At 41.0% G+C, this 17,340-nt stretch overlaps 1 protein-coding gene across 2 annotated transcripts in view; it reads left to right on the top strand.

The window, feature by feature from the left end:
- STX7 (syntaxin 7) overlaps nucleotides 1-17,340 on the top strand; it is a 50,378-nt gene that overhangs the window by 8,271 nt on the left and 24,767 nt on the right. The window contains exon 2 of one of the 2 annotated variants that reach the window (XM_081312751.1): nucleotides 843-983. In XM_081312751.1, the coding sequence (XP_081168877.1) occupies nucleotides 899-983 (85 nt within the window). In that variant the 5' untranslated portion in view covers nucleotides 843-898. Of the gene's footprint in view, nucleotides 1-430; nucleotides 984-17,340 lie in introns of those variants that run through there. The other variant, XM_081312752.1, reaches the window with a different exon arrangement.

Raw genomic sequence — 17,340 nt, 5'->3', positions numbered from 1 at the left:
ATTGTTGGGGATTGATAGATAAACATTTTTATCCTAGGTGTTTATATTTTGGCTAATCTGAAAGTGGAGGGTGTCTGTCATAGATTTTTATTGTAGAAATATCTAGTAATGTGCATTTTTGAATGAAAATATGATGTGTATAGGGACGCAGTGGCTCAGTGGGTTAGGACGCTGAGCTTGTCGATCAGAAGGTCGGCAGTTTGGTGGGTCGAATCCCAAGTGCCGCGTAACAGAGTGAGCGCCTGTTACTCGTCCCAGCTTCTGCCAACCTAGCAGTTCGAAAGCAAGTAAAAATGCAAGTAGAAAAATAGGGACCACTACAGTGGGAAGGTAACAGCATTCCGTGCGCCTTTGGCATCTAGTCATGCCAGCCACATGACCACGGAGACGTCCTTGGACAAGCGCTGGCACTTTGGCTTTGAAACGGAGATGAGCACCGGCCCCTAGAGTTGGAAACGACTAGCATGCATGTGCGGGGGAACCTTTACCTTTACCTTTTTATGATGTGTATATGGGTTATATGTTTTATTCAAATTAAGTTTATGATGCATATTGTTGCTGTTATTTGATTATATTTTAAACTTTGTATCTTTTGTTAAAGTAAAATGAGAGTTCATTTTATTATATAATGGTATTGATATTGAAGAGTGTTGGAAGTAACTTTTATTTATTTTGTTTTTTTAATGTCAAATTTTAAACTTTCCCTGTTGTTCCCATCTGTCACCTTTTCTCTTTTGCTTTTTTTTCAAATTCTTTTTTTTAGAAAGGACTTAGTTAATGTGGGTTCTAAGCACAATTCCTCATTGTGTATAAGTCCTTAAACTGTGTTTCTTTATTTTCAGGTGGAGTTGCTTAGTGGTCCCTGAACTCTATGACTTTCGTGGGATTATAATACACCATGGCGTATAATGCAAACACTGCTGGGGATGCTAACCAGTTGGCCCAACGCATAACATCTAATATACAGAAAATCACACAATGCAGTAAGTTAACTACTCATATTAACAATTTTTTTGGTTGAGTTGCAAATTTAGAAACTTCATTTAAAAGAGATTTTAAATGCCTACAAGTACCTAACATGCTCTCATTTTTGTAATTCTTGACTTTATTAGTTAGGCAGCAATATTTTGTGCCTGTTGTGTGGTAAATGTTTGGCACTAGCTATTAATTAAACCTCTTGATAGTCTTATCTAAAGTACATATTCTGAGTGGTGAGGAATTAGGAGTGAATTCACCTTGTGTAATGTTTTTATGCTAAGAAAACTGCAGAGAACAAAATTGGCCTGGAAAGATCATTCTCCACTTAAGAACTTAAATACATGCCATTCAATTTCCTCTCTCTATTACCTGTTGTTAAACTTGGGGAGGGGATATAAGCAGAAATTAGTTTTGCTGTTTTAAATGATGGTAAGATGCTAATTCAAGACTGGTATTCACATATAAAAATAGAAAAAACAAAGCTCTTGAGAAAATAGAATTATTGCAAGAATGTTTATACTTCATATTACTTGGTTAATTGCATGTGATAAAAGGTAATAATAATAATAATAATAATAATAATAATAATAATAATAATAATAATAATAATAATAATAATAATAATAAGAAGAAGAAGAAGAAGAAGAAGAAGAAGAAGAAGAAGAAGAAGAAGAAGAAGAAGAAGAAGAAGAAGAAGAAGAAGAAGAAGAAGAAGTTGGAAGGGATCTTGGAGGTCATCTAGTCCAACCCCCTGCTAAGGCAGGAAACCCTATATCATTTCAGACAAATGGCTGTCCAGTCTCTTCTTAAAAACTTCCAGTGTTGGAGCATTCACCACCTCTGGAGGCAGGTTGTTCCACTGGTTAATTGTTCTAACTGTCAGGAAGTTTCTCCTTAGTTCTAGGTTGCTTCTCTCCTTGACTAGTTTCCATCCGTTGCTTCTTGTCCTGCTTTCAGGTCCTTTGGAAAATAGCTTGGCTCCCTCTTCTTTGTGGCGGCCCCTGAGATATTGGAACACTGCTATCATGTTACCCCTCACCCTTCTCTTCGTTAAACTACACATACCCAATTCCAGCAACCGTTCCCTATATGTTTTAGCCTCCAGTCCCCCAATCATCTTTGTTGCTCTTCTCTGTACTCTTTCCAGAGTCTCAACATCTTTTTTACATCGTGGTGACCAAACTGGATGCAGTATTCCCGGTGTGGCCTTACCAAGGCATTGTAAAGTGGTATTAGTACTTCACGTGATCTTGATTCTATTCCTCTGTTAATGCAGCCTAGCACTGTGTTGGCTTTTTTGGCAGCTGTAGCACACTGCTGGCTCATATTGAAGTGATTGTCCACTAGGACTCCGAGATCCCTCTCACAGTTACTACTATCGAGCAAGGTACCACCTATACTATACCTGTGCATTTGATTTTTCCTGCCTAAATGCAGAACCTTACTTTTTTCACAATTGAATTTCATTTTGTTAGATAGTGCCCAGTGTTCGAGTCTGTCCAAATCCTCCTGTATCTTAAGCCTATCTTCTGGAGTATTGGCTATTCCTGCCAGCTTGGTGTCATCTGCAAATTTGATGAGTTCCCCATCTATCCCCTCATCCAAATCGTTGATGAAGATGTTGAAGAGCACTGGGCCCAGAACAGAGCCCTGGGGCACCCCACTACACGCTTCCTTCCATGTAGATGCAGTTCCATTGAGGACCACACGCTGAGTACGGCCTGTCAGCCAGCTACGAATCCATCTGGTGGTGATGCTATCTAACCCACATTTTTCTATCTTATCAGGTAGTAGGATGTGATCTACTTTATCAAATGCCTTACTGAAATCCAAGTAAATTAAATCTACAGCATTCCTCTGGTCCACTAGTTTTGTCACTTGGTTAAAGAATGCAATAAGGTTTGTCTGGCACGATCTGTTTTTGACAAACCCATGTTGGCTTTTAGTGATAACTTTGTTCTCATCAAGGTGTTCGCTGATTTGTTGTTTGATTATCTTTTCCAGAATCTTCCCAGGTATTGAGGTCAGGCTGATAGGTCTGTAGTTTCCTGGATCTGTTTTTTCCCCTTTTTTGAAGATGGGAACTACATCAGCTCTCTTCCAGTCCTCTGGTAGTTCCCCAGTGCTCCAGGATCTTTGAAAAATATAGTTAAATGGTTCTGAGATCACGTCTGCCAGTTCCTTGAGAATCTTGGGGTGTAATCCATCTGGTCCTGGTGATTTGAACTCGTCTAGGCTGGACAGGTGCTCACTTACCATTTTCTTGCCTATCTTAACTTGTGTTTCTATTCTGTTTTTTATGGCACTGGTTTTGGTAGGTTGGACTGTTTTTTCCCTTTGTGTAAAGACAGGTGCAAAAAACGAGTTAAATAGTTCTGCTTTCTCCCTGTTGCTTGTCACCTTCTTGCCACTTTCCCCCACTAATGGACCAATCATTTCCTTAACTTTTTTCTTGTTTCTTATATGTTGAAAGAAGCTTTTTTTGTTATTTTTGACTTTGGTTGCAAGCCTTAGTTCATTTTGAGCCTTAGCTTGCCTCACTTCATCTTTGCAGGCATGGGCTGTTTGCTGATATTCTGCCTTAGTTATGTGCCCCTCTTCCCACTTCCTATACTTGTCCCTTTTATCTTTCAGTTTATCAGAGAGTTCTTTATGCAGCCATGCTGGTTTCCTTTGAAAGCTGTTATTTTTCTTCTTTGTTGGTATTGTGCTAGACTGGGCCTTTATTATCTCACTTTTCAAAATTTCCCAAGCTGCTTAAGTTGTTTTCCCCTTTAGGATTCTCATCCATGGAATTCTTCCCAAGATCTCTCTAAGTTTATTGAAATTAGCTCTTTTAAAGTCCAAGACTCTAGTTTGGCTGTATTCTATTGCTTGTGCTTCCATAATGTTGAATTCCAATATTGCATGATCACTTCCCCCCAAGGTTCCTGTGGCTTTGACACTTTCTATCATTTCATCTCTGTTAGTGAGAATTAAATCCAATATGGCTAATTCCCTAGTTCGCTTCTCTACTTTTTGGGAGAGAAAGTTGTCTGCTAGGTTTGTCAGGAATCTGTTAGATCTTCCACTTGGTGCAGAATTTGTCTCCCAGTTGATATCAGGGTAATTAAAGTCCCCCATTACTATTGTGATGCGCTTCCTACATACCTTAGTTAACTGACTAGCAAAAAGTTCATCTATTTCCTCTGTTTGGTTGGGCGGCCTATAGTATACACCTATAGCAATGTCATTTTTCCCCCTTTTATATTGACCCAAATACATTCAAGTTTACAGTTTTCATCATTGTTGTGCTCTATTTCTGTAGAGATAAAGTTATTTCTTATATATAGAGCAACTCCACCTCTTTTGTTTAGTCTATTTCTTTTAAATAATTTAAATCCCTCTAGCTGTGTGTTCCATTTGTGGGTTTCGTCCCACCATGTTTCTGTAATGGCAACAATATCATATCCGCCCTCATTTACCTGAATTTCTAGTTCACCCTGCTTACTGTTCATACTCTGCGCATTGGTGTACAGACATTTGAGTCCTTTATGACTGACCCTGTGTTTACTTGCTACATAACTTGTGTGGTGCCTAAGTTCCCCTATCTTCTTAGATTGCCGGGGACAGTGATGTTCTGTATCAATTAACTCACTGTCCCCGTTGTTTAGTTTAAACTAAACTAAACTAAAAGGTATCAGTATGAGATTTATATTTTTGTCCCCCAAAACCTAGAGAAAATTACCAATGCAGTTTTATTTGTTCAGTGCATTTGGCTTTTCAACAATTGTATGAATGCATGCCCAGAATTTTATAAGAACAACAGAAAATATATAATTTTTGGACAATGTTACAGCTATAAAGTTTCATAAGTATGTGAATTAGATTTCTACAGAAATGTATTGGTGTTTCTGCTAATTGTTGATTCAGTTTGCTTCTAAGTACCATAATAGCCCAAGTGTTATTTTATTAGGGATGTGCCCAAAACAGTCAGTTTCAATTGCTCTTTCTACCCAGTCTGTAGAAAACCAGATCCAGGCAGAGGTGTATTGTGATGAGTGATAATGTATAAGAGGTAAGACCACCAAGAGCAGCATATGGCAATTAGAAGAGGTCAGGAAAAAATGCTCTCCATTTTGGTTTGTCTAGACCAGGGGTAGGCAACCTCAGCTCTTTTATGACTCATGGACTTCAACTCCCAGAATTCCTGAGTCAGCAGCTGACTCAGGAAATCTGGGAGTTAGTTTAGTTTTAGTTTTATTAAATTTTTATACCGCCCTTCTCCCGAAGGACTCAGGGCGGTGAACAGGGCATATAATAAAAATACAAAAATACAAAAGTTAAAATAGAATTAAATTAATGCCCAAAATAAAACAATAAAATATACAAATATTTAAAACCCTAAATTAACTCCCCATCAGGCCAGGCCAGCGTGTTCGAATAAGTGGGTCTTTAACCCACGCCGGAAGGAGCGGAGATCCGGTGCCATCCGGAGCTCAACCGGCAGTTGATTCCACAAAGCCGGGGCGCCCACAGAGAAGGCCCTCCCCCTGGGGGCCACCAGCCGGCATTCTCTGACCGGAGGCACCCTGAGGAGGCCCTCTCTGTGGGAACGCACAGGGCGGAGGGGAGTTGACGCCGGCAGCAGGTGGTCCCCGAGGTATTCCGGACCCATGCCATGTAAGGACTTAAAAACCATCACTAAGACCTTGAACCTCACCCGGAAGACAACTGGTAACCAATGCAGCTCGCGGAGCAAAGGTGTAACATGGGAGTACCGGGAAACTCCCAAGACAACTCTCGCGGCCGCATTCTGTACCAGTTGGAGCCTCCGAGTGGTCTTCAAGGGAAGCCCCATGTAGAGAGCATTGCAATAGTCAAGACGAGAGGTCACGAGCGCATGAGTGACCGTACACAAAGCATCCCGGTCTAGATAGGGCCGCAACTGGCGCACCAGGCGAACCTGAGCGAAAGCCCCCCTAGTCACGGCTACTATATGATCTTCTAAGGTAAGCCGCGAATCTAGGAGGACTCCCAAGTTGCGCGCCCTATCCACGGGGGGTAAAGACTCACCCCCCATAAAGAGAGATGGAACATTTTGAATGTCCCGGGACGCCGGAATGTACAGCCACTCAGTCTTGTCAGGGTTGAGTTGAAGTCTGTTCCTCCCCATCCAGACCTGAACCGCCTCCAGGCAACGGGACATCACAGCGAGGGCATCACTGGGGTGGTTTGGGGTCGAAATAAAAAGTTGGGTATCATCAGCATATTGATGATACCCAACTCCAAAACCACGAATGATCTCACCCAGCGGTTTCATGTAGATGTTGAACAGGAGAGGCGAGAGAACCGACCCCTGAGGAACTCCACAAACGAGAGACCTAGGGGCCGATCTCTGCCCCCCTGCCAACACCGACTGCGAACGTCCCAGGAGATAGGAGGAGAACCACCGAAGAACCGTGCCTCCCACTCCCAATCCCCTGAGACGCCGCAGCAGGATACCATGGTCGATGGTATCGAAAGCCGCTGAGAGGTCTAATAGGACTAGGACAGAGGAACAACCCCTATCCCGAGCCCTCCAGAGATCATTCACCAGAGCGACCAATGCCGTCTCCGTGCTGTACCCGGGCCTGAAACCCGATTGGTACGGATCCAGATAATCCGCTTCATCCAGGACCAGAGGGAGCTGATGCGCCACCACACTCTCAACAACCTTCGCAAGAAAGCGAAGGTTGGAGACTGGACGAAAGTTGTTCAACACAGCTGGGTCCAAGGCTGGCTTCTTGAGGAGGGGTCTCACCACCGCCTCCTTCAAGACGGTGGGGAAATTACCCTCACTCAAAGAAGCAGATATAACCGCCTGGAACCAGCCTCGTGTCCTCTCCCTAGCTGCATAAACCAGCCAGGAAGGGCACGGGTCCAATAAACATGTGGTGGAGCTCAACCTCCCCATAATCCTGTCCACTTCATCAGGGGTCACAGAATCAAACTCCTCCCAGATAACATTGACAAGACCGCCCGTGTCCTGATCGTCAGACTCTGCCCAGCTGGAGTCCAAACCGGTCCGAATCCGAGCGATTTTATCCGACAGATGCTGACCAAACTCCTCGGCACGACCCTGCAAGGGATCCCCCCTCACCACCTGATTAAGAAGTGAGCGAGTCACCCTGAACAGGGCGGCCGGGCGATTATCTGCGGACGCGATGAGGGCGGAGAAGTAATTACACCTCGCTGCCCTCATCGCTGCGAGATAAGACCTAATATAGGTTCTTAACCGCAACCGGTCGGATTCGGATCGGCTGGACCTCCAGCAGCTCTCTAGGCCCCGTTTCCGACGCTTCATCTCCCGGAGCTCCGCGGAAAACCATGGAGCTCGTTGGGATCTGCACCGGATAAGGGGCCGCAAGGGTACAACTCGGTCCAGTGCCTCAGTGGCTGCCCTTTCCCAGGCTTCCACTAAGGCATCCGCCGAGTTGTGAGCGATGGAGGCAGGTGGGGATCCCAGCGCTGCCTGGAACCCGTCAGGGTCCATTAAGCGCCTGGGGCGGTACCATCTAATTGGTTCCGCATCCCCACGGCGGGGGGTGGTAAAACGGAAGACCAGCCGCAGGAGGTGATGATCGGTCCATGACAGGGACATAATAAACGGAGAGCCCCCACCAAGATCATCCAACCATCGTCCAGATAAAAAAACCAGGTCAAGGGTGTGGCCTCCCTCATGAGTTGGTTCAGAAATTACCTGCGTCAGGTCCATGGCCGTCATGGAAGCCATGAACTCCCGAGCTAACTCAGATGACCCTCCCAGGGATGGTAGATTGAAGTCACCCAAAACTAAAAGTTTGGGGAACTCAATCACCAAACCGGAGAGGACATCGAGTAGCTCAGGCAGGGCTGCCGCTGTGTGACTAGGCGAAACGTACACCAGCAGCAAGCCCAGCTGCGTCCCCGAACCAAACCTCAAAAAGAGAGACTCACACCCGACTATCTGAGTCATAAAAGAGCCGAGGTTGCCTACCCCTGGTCTAGACCAAACACCACCTAAAAACCCTAAAATTGTCCAAACAACTGAAGCACGAAGTACATTTTCTGTTTTGTACCCACCTCTGTGTTATTACTATTATTATCACCCAACTCTAGTGGATTCTAGCATATAGCAATATATATAATTTACAAAATGTGGATTGTCTTCCAGTAGGGAAATACTCACCCCTTCATGGATTACTGCCTTGTCGTGGCGAAGGGGCTTGCGTAATTCAATGAAGCTATGAGCTATGCCGTGCAGGGCCACCCAAGACGGACAGGTCATAGCAGAGAGTTCTGACAAAACGTGATCCACTGGAGAAGGAAATGGCAACCCACTCCAGTATCTTTGCCATGAAAACCCTATGGACAGTACCAAAAGGCAAAACGATATGACGCTGGAAGATGAGCCCCTCAGGTCGGAAGGCGTCCAATATGCTACTGGGGAAGAGCAGAGGGCTAGTACTAGTAGCGCCAGAAAGAATGAAGCGACTGGGCCAAAGCCAAAAGGACGCTCAGCTGTGGATGTGTCTGGTGGTGAAAGGAAAGTCCGATGCTGTAAAGATTTTTTCTCCATAGGAACCTGGAATGTAAGATCCATGAATCAAGGAAAGCTGGACATGGTCAAACAAGAGATGACAAGACTGAACATTGACATCTTAGGAATCAGCGAACTAAAATGGACAGGAATGGGTGAATTTAATTCAGATGACCATCAGGTATACTACTGCGGGCAAGAATCCCTCAGAAGAAATGGAGTAGCCTTCATAGTCAATAAAAGAGTAGGAAAAGCAATACTGGGATACAATCCTCAAAATGACAGAATGATCTCAGTTCGAATCCAAGGTAAACCATTCAATATCACAGTAGTCCAAGTCTATGCCCCAACCACCAATGCTGAAGAGGATGAAATTGACCAGTTCTATGAAGCCCTACAGCACCTTATAGAACTAACACCAAAAAATGATGTCCTTATCATCATGGCGGATTGGAATGCTAAAGTAGGAAGCCAAAAGATAACCAGAATAACAGGCAAGTTTGGCCTTGGAGTACAAAATGAAGCAGGGCACAGGCTGATAGAATTTTGTCAAGAGAATACGATGGTCATAGCAAACACTCTTTTCCAACAACCCAAGAGACGGCTCTACACATGGACATCACCAGACAGTCAACACAGAAATCAGATTGACTATATGCTCTGCAGCCAAAGATGGAGACGTTCTATACAGTCAGTAAAAACAAGACCAGGAGCTGACTGTGGCTCAGACCATGAGCTTCTTGTTGCAAAGTTTAGGCTTAAACTGAAGAAAGTAGGGAAAAGCACCAGGCCAGTCAGGTATGAATTAAATCATATCCCCGTTGAATATACAGTAGAGGTGACAAATAGATTTAAGGAATTAGATCTGATAGACAGGGTGCCTGAAGAACTAGGGACAGAGGTTCGCAACATTGTACAAGAGGTAGCAACCAAAACCATCCCAAAGAAAAAGAAATGCAAGAAAGCAAAATGGCTGTCTGAGGAAGCTTTGCAAATAGCTGAGGAAAGGAGGGAAGCAAAAGGCAAGGGAGAAAAAGAAAGATACGCCCAATTGAATGCAGAATTCCAGAGAATAGCTAGAAGCGATAAGAATGCCTTCCTAAATGAACAGTGCAAAGAAATAGAAGAAAACAATAGAATAGGGAGGACCAGAGATCTTTTCAAGAAAATTGGAGAGATGAAGGGAACGTTCAATGCAAAAATGGGCATGATAAAGGACCAAAATGGCAGGGACCTAACAGAGGCAGAAGAGATTAAGAAGAGATGGCAAAATTACACAGAAGAACTATACAAGAATGAGCTTAACGTCCCTGATAATCACAATGAGGTGGTCACTGACCTCGAGCCAGACATCCTAGAATGTGAAGTGAAGTGGGCCTTAGAAAAGCTGAGCAACAACAAAGCTAGTGGAGGTGACAGTATTCCAGCTGAGCTATTAAAAATCTTAAAAGATGATGCAGTAAAAGTGCTACACTCAATTTGCCAACAAATTTGGAAAACTCAACAGTGGCCACAGGATTGGAAAAGATCAGTTTACATTCCAATTCCAAAGAAAGGCAGTGCCAAAGAATGTTCAAACTATCGCACCATTGCACTCATTTCTCATGCTAGTAAAGTTATGCTTAAAATCCTACAAGCTAGACTCCAGCAGTATGTGGATCGAGAACTACCAGAAGTACAGGCAGGATTTCGAAGAGGCAGAGGAACTAGAGATCAAATAGCCAACATACGCTGGATCATGGAGAAAGCTAGAGAGTTCCAGAAAAACATCTACTTCTGCTTCATTGACTATGCTAAAGCCTTTGATTGTGTGGATCATAACAAACTGTGGCAAGTTCTTAAAGAGATGGGAGTACCAGAACATCTTATTTGTCTCTTGAGAAACCTATATGCGGGCCAAGAAGCAACAGTGAGAACTGGACACGGAACCACTGATTGGTTCCAAATTGGGAAAGGAGTCCGGCAAGGCTGTATACTGTCGCCTTGCCTATTTAACTTATATGCAGAGCACATCATGAGAAAGGCAGGGCTAGATGAATCAAAAGTTGGAATTAAGATTGCTGGAAGAAATATCAACAACCTAAGATATGCAGATGATACCACTCTAATGGCAGAAAGTGAAGAGGAACTGAAGAGTCTCTTGTTGCGAGTGAAGAAGGAGAGTGCAAAAGTTGGGTTGAAACTAAACATCAAGAAAACCAAGATCATGGCATCCGGCCCTCTCAATTCCTGGCAAATAGATGGGGAAGAAATGGAGGTAGTGACAGATTTTATTTTCCTGGGCTCCAAGATCACTGCAGATGGGGACTGTAGTCAAGAAATTAAAAGACGCTTGCTCCTCGGGAGGAAAGCCATGGCAAATCTAGACAGCACACTAAAAAGCAGAGACATCACCCTGTCAACAAAAGTGCGTATAGTCAAGGCTATGGTCTTCCCAGTTGCAATGTATGGCAGTGAAAGTTGGACCATAAGAAAGGCTGAGCGCAAAAGAATTGAGGCCTTTGAACTCTGGTGCTGGAGAAGACTCCTGCGAGTCCCTTGGACTGCAAGGCGATCAAACCGGTCAGTCCTAGAGGAGATCAACCCTGACTGCTCTTTAGAAGGCCAGATCCTGAAGCTAAAACTCAAATACTTTGGCCACCTAATGAGGAGGAAGGACTCACTGGAGAAGAGCCTAATGCTGGGAAAGATTGAGGGCAATAGAAGAAGGGGACGACAGAGAATGAGGTGGCTGGATGGAGTCACTGAAGCAGTAGGCGTGAGCTTAGATGAACTCCAGAAGATGGTAGAGGACAGGAAAGCCTGGAGGAACATTGTCCATAGGGTCGCGATGGGTCGGACACGACTTCGCAACTAACAACAACAACAACAACAACAAGGGAAATACTCAACCAAATTTAATGATTGATAACTACTTTTTATGAGGACCTGGTAATTTTTACGATACGTGCTTTTAAACATCTCAGGCTCAATATTATTATATAGCTTTGTGATTAAATGTAGTAAGGAGGTGGAGTCCCAGGAGGAGTAAGAGGCAACACAGTCTGGATGTCGTGTGAGAAAAAAGGGCGAAGACAGTCTCCCCATCCCAAAGAGTTCACAGAGTATATTGCAGTTCCAAATGGTACAATCCTCAGTCTGTCAAGACTTTGTCTATAGGAGTGAAAACCATAAAGAACTCAGCTTGGGAGAATCACCATGTGTCATTCTTTGTTTTGGGCTTGACAACTTAATGCTGATATATTTCTGTCTGTAAAATTACAATTCAACATTTGGATAACAAAGATCCCCTTTTGTGAGCTCATAAATAAATCTATATACTAATAGTGACAATAGTTGTAACTTTTTTTTATTTAGACATATCTCTTTTTAAAAAATGGGAGTCCTTACATTACTAGCATAACACCATTCAACTGGAGGAGGGATACATCTTGGAAAATCCCAAAATTAGCAAAAACATAAAGAAATCTGATTGGTTTAATATGCAACAGGACTAGGCAAACTGTCAAGAGTTGTTTGATATTACAGTTTTTGAAATACCATGCTAAATGACTGCTTGACTTTGCTAAAGGCACTGCTTTGCTTCACATCATCCTTTGAATAGAAACAATTTCTAATGAAACAATGTCCCTATTTAAAAATCTATACAAACCTGGTATTTTTTTTTAAAAAAATCATCCTTGTTATGCCACAAACAAAAAAATTTTCTTACTATTTGAATACCCTTGTTTCTTTTCCTGTTAAAGATTGGCATTCAACCATGTTGCTATCCTAGATTTCCAAACCTGTGAATAATTTTAGTGAATGCTCATTAATTCCTTTCTAAAATTATTGCAGGCTTATTATGCATATGAATAACAAGCTGAACAATGGCACTTTCATGAAGAGCAGAGCAAACCAAGAATGGACTGATCTGGGTGGCATATTAAACAAAAACAATTGTTTTTTATTATGAGATTAAGACTAGCTTGCTCCCATGATTATACATTCCTTCTCCCATGTGGCCACAGAGATATTGGAAGCCCTTCACTACAGGCTAAAATTAATCACAGCTCACCAAGTCATTTGAAGCCAGATAAATGATAATTTGCTTAGTTGGTGGGTATAACCAAACTTCAACCACAATTTATGAATCTGATTTGTCATCACTTACTATAATCAACCAGCTTAAAATTCAGTTGGCATGATAAATTGCAGATAGTCCAAAACAGAACTGAACCTTCTGCTTTCTTTCTGACAAGCTTTCAGGAGATTATGAGGAAGTTCATTGCATTGTAAATCTTTTCAGAATTAATTTTGGAATTCTATAAACAGGAATATCTCCCCTAGTAGAAGTGGAGCTTTGGATTCAGGCTAGGAACAGGATTTGCTGAACCTACACAATATATACACAATGAAGCATTTTTAGAACATCTTTGTGAAGTATGTCCCAAGTTTAATGGGTTTCTCAAAATGCAAACTTTTTCTATGACACACTTCAGACTTATACCTCATATATGTTAGCAAGTTCTATCTTCTTCATCTAATCTGTATGAAAGCATTTATAGAGAGATATGCAGCATCCATTCATTTATATATAACTGCTTACTCTATCAAATCAAAAAGTCTAGTAACACATTTCCCAATTACACCTTTTATTACATGGCGTATACTTTTGTGAATGGACTGACTGGACTGATCTAGGAGTTAAATTTCAGTGAGGGAAGAGAGGGAAAATGGGACCAGGATTTTATCAATTAATCATATTGTGTTAAAAACCCATTGTGTTTCTTGAGACCTTCTGAAATTGCCAGATACCTTTTGATGTGTGAGTCAGTAACCTCTTGCTCAGTAGTAGAGTTAAAGCCCTATTTTCCAAAATAGTCAGTGAAAAGTTAGTCCTGGAAAGTTGAAAAGCTCCTGATATTAACTTTGTCCTGGTTTTGAATCCTGATGTCAAATTTGTGTCCATTAATTATTTTGTGCAAAGTCTGTTCTGATTGTCCCACGTTGAATTCAGAGGAGCATTGCAGCCTCCCCAGACACACTATAACGCATAATATTTATGTGACCTATAAATATTATTTCAGATAAAGCAAAAACAATTTAGAACTGTAGCATTCTAAGAAAAAGGATAGACTAAAAAAATTCCTCCCATAGATGCTACCTTTCTAAAAGAAAAAGCATTTGTGATGTGTGAATAATTTAATTCTAACTATTTCTCCATTCTAAAATGATCGTGCTAAAGTAAAAAGTCTCAGGGTTTAGGAACCCATCAATATACTATGAGGGCCATGAAGAGATGTCACACCTCCAGTGTTGCTTGTTCCAGAGATTCATAACCACTGAAGCAAAAGCAGAACAACTTCTATTATTCATTTTCCTAATTAAACACCGACACACTCATCTTACCCAACTCTGTAAAGATCCCGTTTGAGTTCCATGTGCCGAGAGAGAGAGAGAGAGAGAGAGAGAGAGAGAGAGAGAGAGAGAGAGAGAGAGAGAGAGAGCATTACTCACAGTACTTCATTCTTTGCTATGGCTCCAAATGGTCTCCTCTTCATATATCCCATCAAGGCTTGACCATTACATCAGAGTGTGACCAGTCCCACTTGGACACTTTTCTTATGCCTCCCGGTACTTTCACATCAGACTGCTGTTGCCCGATTCAATTTATGTGGGTATTATCTTTTGTTTTGGCACAATCTTTTGTTGTGAAAGCCATTATCTTTCTCTTCTTTGGACTCTTTTTTTTTAGAAATGTTTTATTGATTTTTTATAGTAACAATGCTTAGCACCTAGTGTGTAGCGTGTTGACTTGGTTCATATATTTTGAAAAAATAGGAGTTAATAGTCAATAATTAATTTTTGTTATTCCATAATTAGTGTATTAATTGTTTATTTCTTTGATCTTCCCTTCGCCCAATAATATTCTCCTTCTTCAACTTCAAACAAATATCATTCTTAATATTTTCAATGCATAAATGGTTAAATATAAACTTTTTTTCATGTTTGTATGAATAATAATAACATCCATGTATGATATTTTTTCTTAATGTGTTATTTTTCTAAAAATCATCTTATTAGTTCACCATATATTCTATTTTCATAGTTCTTATTTAAGCTTAATTTCCTCTTAATATTCAAACAATTCTTATCAGTCATAATTTGCTCAATATTAATCATCTGAATATCCAGATTTTCCATTTAGATACACCTTCCCAATTTTTTCATATTTCATGCATTATAAAAATACTATACTGCTTATCTCTTATGACATCTACCTATAACATCTTCTCTGATCAGTTTATATTTCACTTATATTTGTAAAAGTTAATTTGTTAAATCACTATATATCTTATTTCCAAAGTTCTTATTTAAGCTTAATTTCCCCTTAGTATTTCAGTCATTCCTTGGTCCTGATTCTCTTCAGCCTAATTTATCTTTAAATTTTAAACTTTTCATTCACATACATCATCCAAATATTTTTACATTTTATATATTATGAATAATACTATATTACTTATATCTTAAGGGACGCAGTGGCTCAGTGGGTTAGGATGCTGAGCTTGTCGATCAGGAGATCGGCAGTTTGGTGGGTCAAATCCTGTGCCGCGTAGCAGAGTGAGCGACTGTTACTCATCCCAGCTTCTGCCAGCCTAGCAGTTCGAAAGCACGTAAAAATGCAAGTAGAAAAATAGGGACCACTACGGTGGGAAGGTAATAGCATTCTGTGCGCCTTTGGTGTCTAGTCATGCCGGCCACATGACCACGGAGACGTCCTCGGACAAGCGCTGGCTCTTCGGCTTTGAAACGGAGATGAGCACCGGCCCCTAGAGTCGGAAACGACTAGCACGCATGTGCGGGGGAACCTTTACCTTTTTACTTATATCTTATCCCTCTTATTGTAGGGCCCCTTTATATCCAAAGTTATCTGGTCTTTTAATCGTATTCAAACAAATGTTTGCTCATTTAATACTCCATCTGGTAGGGCAAGTCAAATTTCTTGAATCTGTCTTCTTTTGCCAAATAACTTTCCAGGTTGATATATTCCGCTTGTCAGGAAGTTCTTGTATTTTTGTAAGTATTGTTGGGAGAGGAGAAGACAGGGTGTATAAAATATATGCTTTTTGTCTCCTGAACTCTAATGGTTCTCCTGGCAGTTCTATAGTCCATTTTGTTAAATCTTCTTTCTTATCCTCAGGTTTACTTTGACGTTCTGATGAATAAAGTATTTTTTCCATTTTTATTGTTGTGTCAAAATCTTGTAGTTTTTTCCCCCTATTTGTGTTAAATTATAATTCTCTTCATTTGTAGTTTCACTGATTAAGTCATTTTCTTCTAGTTTATGTTCTGTTATATGATTTGTTAATTCTTTACCATGAGTGTTTTTGATTGTGGATTTAGATTAGAGATGTGCTCATTTATGTCGTCAAAGTTATTTTTGATCTCATGGTTTGAAGCTATTGTCATTTGTATCTGTCCTAGCATTACATACATTTCCTCCTGGGAATTATTTTTCTTGTCTTGAAATGTTGCCTCTGGAGATGTTTGATATTCCAGGTTCTTTAGGAGTAAGTATTAAATGTGGTTTTCCTGTCATTTTTTGATAAGTATGCAATATCCATGTTGTCTCCCCTTTTCAAATAGTCCTCCATCAGTGCCATAGTCTCTATAATTAGCCTTATCAAACCAGCCAAACTCAGAATCCAAATAGCCCAATTTTCTTATCTTTATATATAGTTTTTATAATCCACTATATTTTCAATTATCAAGGCATCAGTAAAATCAGTATTTCATAACAGTTCTTTTATTCAGGGTTCAGTTGTCAACCAGTCAAAATTGCAATTCAGTTTATTTAGCCACCTTGAGTCCTTCCTGTAGATTCCCCCTAAAATATTAGCCCTGAGTCAAAGTTTTTTTTTTCTGTAAGCAATTCTTGAGTTTAGACAACAATCAGAGTATTTCTTTTCCTTCAGACACTTTTTAATCTCATAGCTGGCCCAATATGTATTCTTTCTTTGTTCCCACCAGCTGTCTTCTGAGGGTTATTAAAGTTCAAGGGAACAGATTATTCTTTGTTTCTGTATGTCTTGCCAATTTTTGAGTCAGTGTTGTTAATGTTCTATGTTCTAGTGTCAGTAGTTGTTTCTTTTCCAGCTTTTTCAGACAAAAAATATTATTTATGATTATTTTTAAGTTTCATCAAAACCCTTTAAAGTAAAGGCTTAGCAGTTTTTTTTATTTCTAGATTTATCCAGACTGTAGTATTTTAACTTTGATTTCAATATATTTCTTTCCCCCTTAATGGTTAATGTTCCATTTCCGTCTATGAGGGAATGGGGGTGTAATCCCCTCCCTTCACTTTCGAGGTTTTCTTACTTTGGGGATCTTTCCCAAGGACTTAGTTACAGAGGACAGGAGAGAAAATCGATACTCTCACCAGTTCCAAGCACGCTGTTCACCGTTGTACTGCTTCATGCTCTTGGACTTCAGCTGCAAGTAGGATGGGCTAGACGCTGGTATGCAGCTAGCCTTTTTTCTGTTGGGTTAGAGGGCTGTCGTCATTCCGTGATCATCAGGACACTCCTCACTCTTTGTCACCTCTCCGGGGCGACTTCAGACCCATTTAGGGCCTCTGGCAGGACAAAATCAGCCGTGGGGTGCAGAGCTCCACAATCCCGTGGCCACGTGCTACGGTGCAAAAACCAGAACTTTGAACTCTTAATTCTCCATTTTCAATTTCAGCTGAAATCCTCCTGAACAATTCTTCCTGCCTCTATAGCTTGCTTTGAATCTGGCATCTTTTATATGTGTGCATTCATACAAACAAATAGTGTAAA

The sequence above is a fragment of the Vipera berus genome (assembly GCF_964194415.1).
Source record: "Vipera berus genome assembly, chromosome: 1".
NCBI classification, from domain to species: Eukaryota; Metazoa; Chordata; class Lepidosauria; order Squamata; family Viperidae; genus Vipera; species Vipera berus.
The sequence above is the reverse complement of the archived record's forward strand: the minus strand, read 5'-3'. Positions and strand labels throughout refer to the sequence as shown.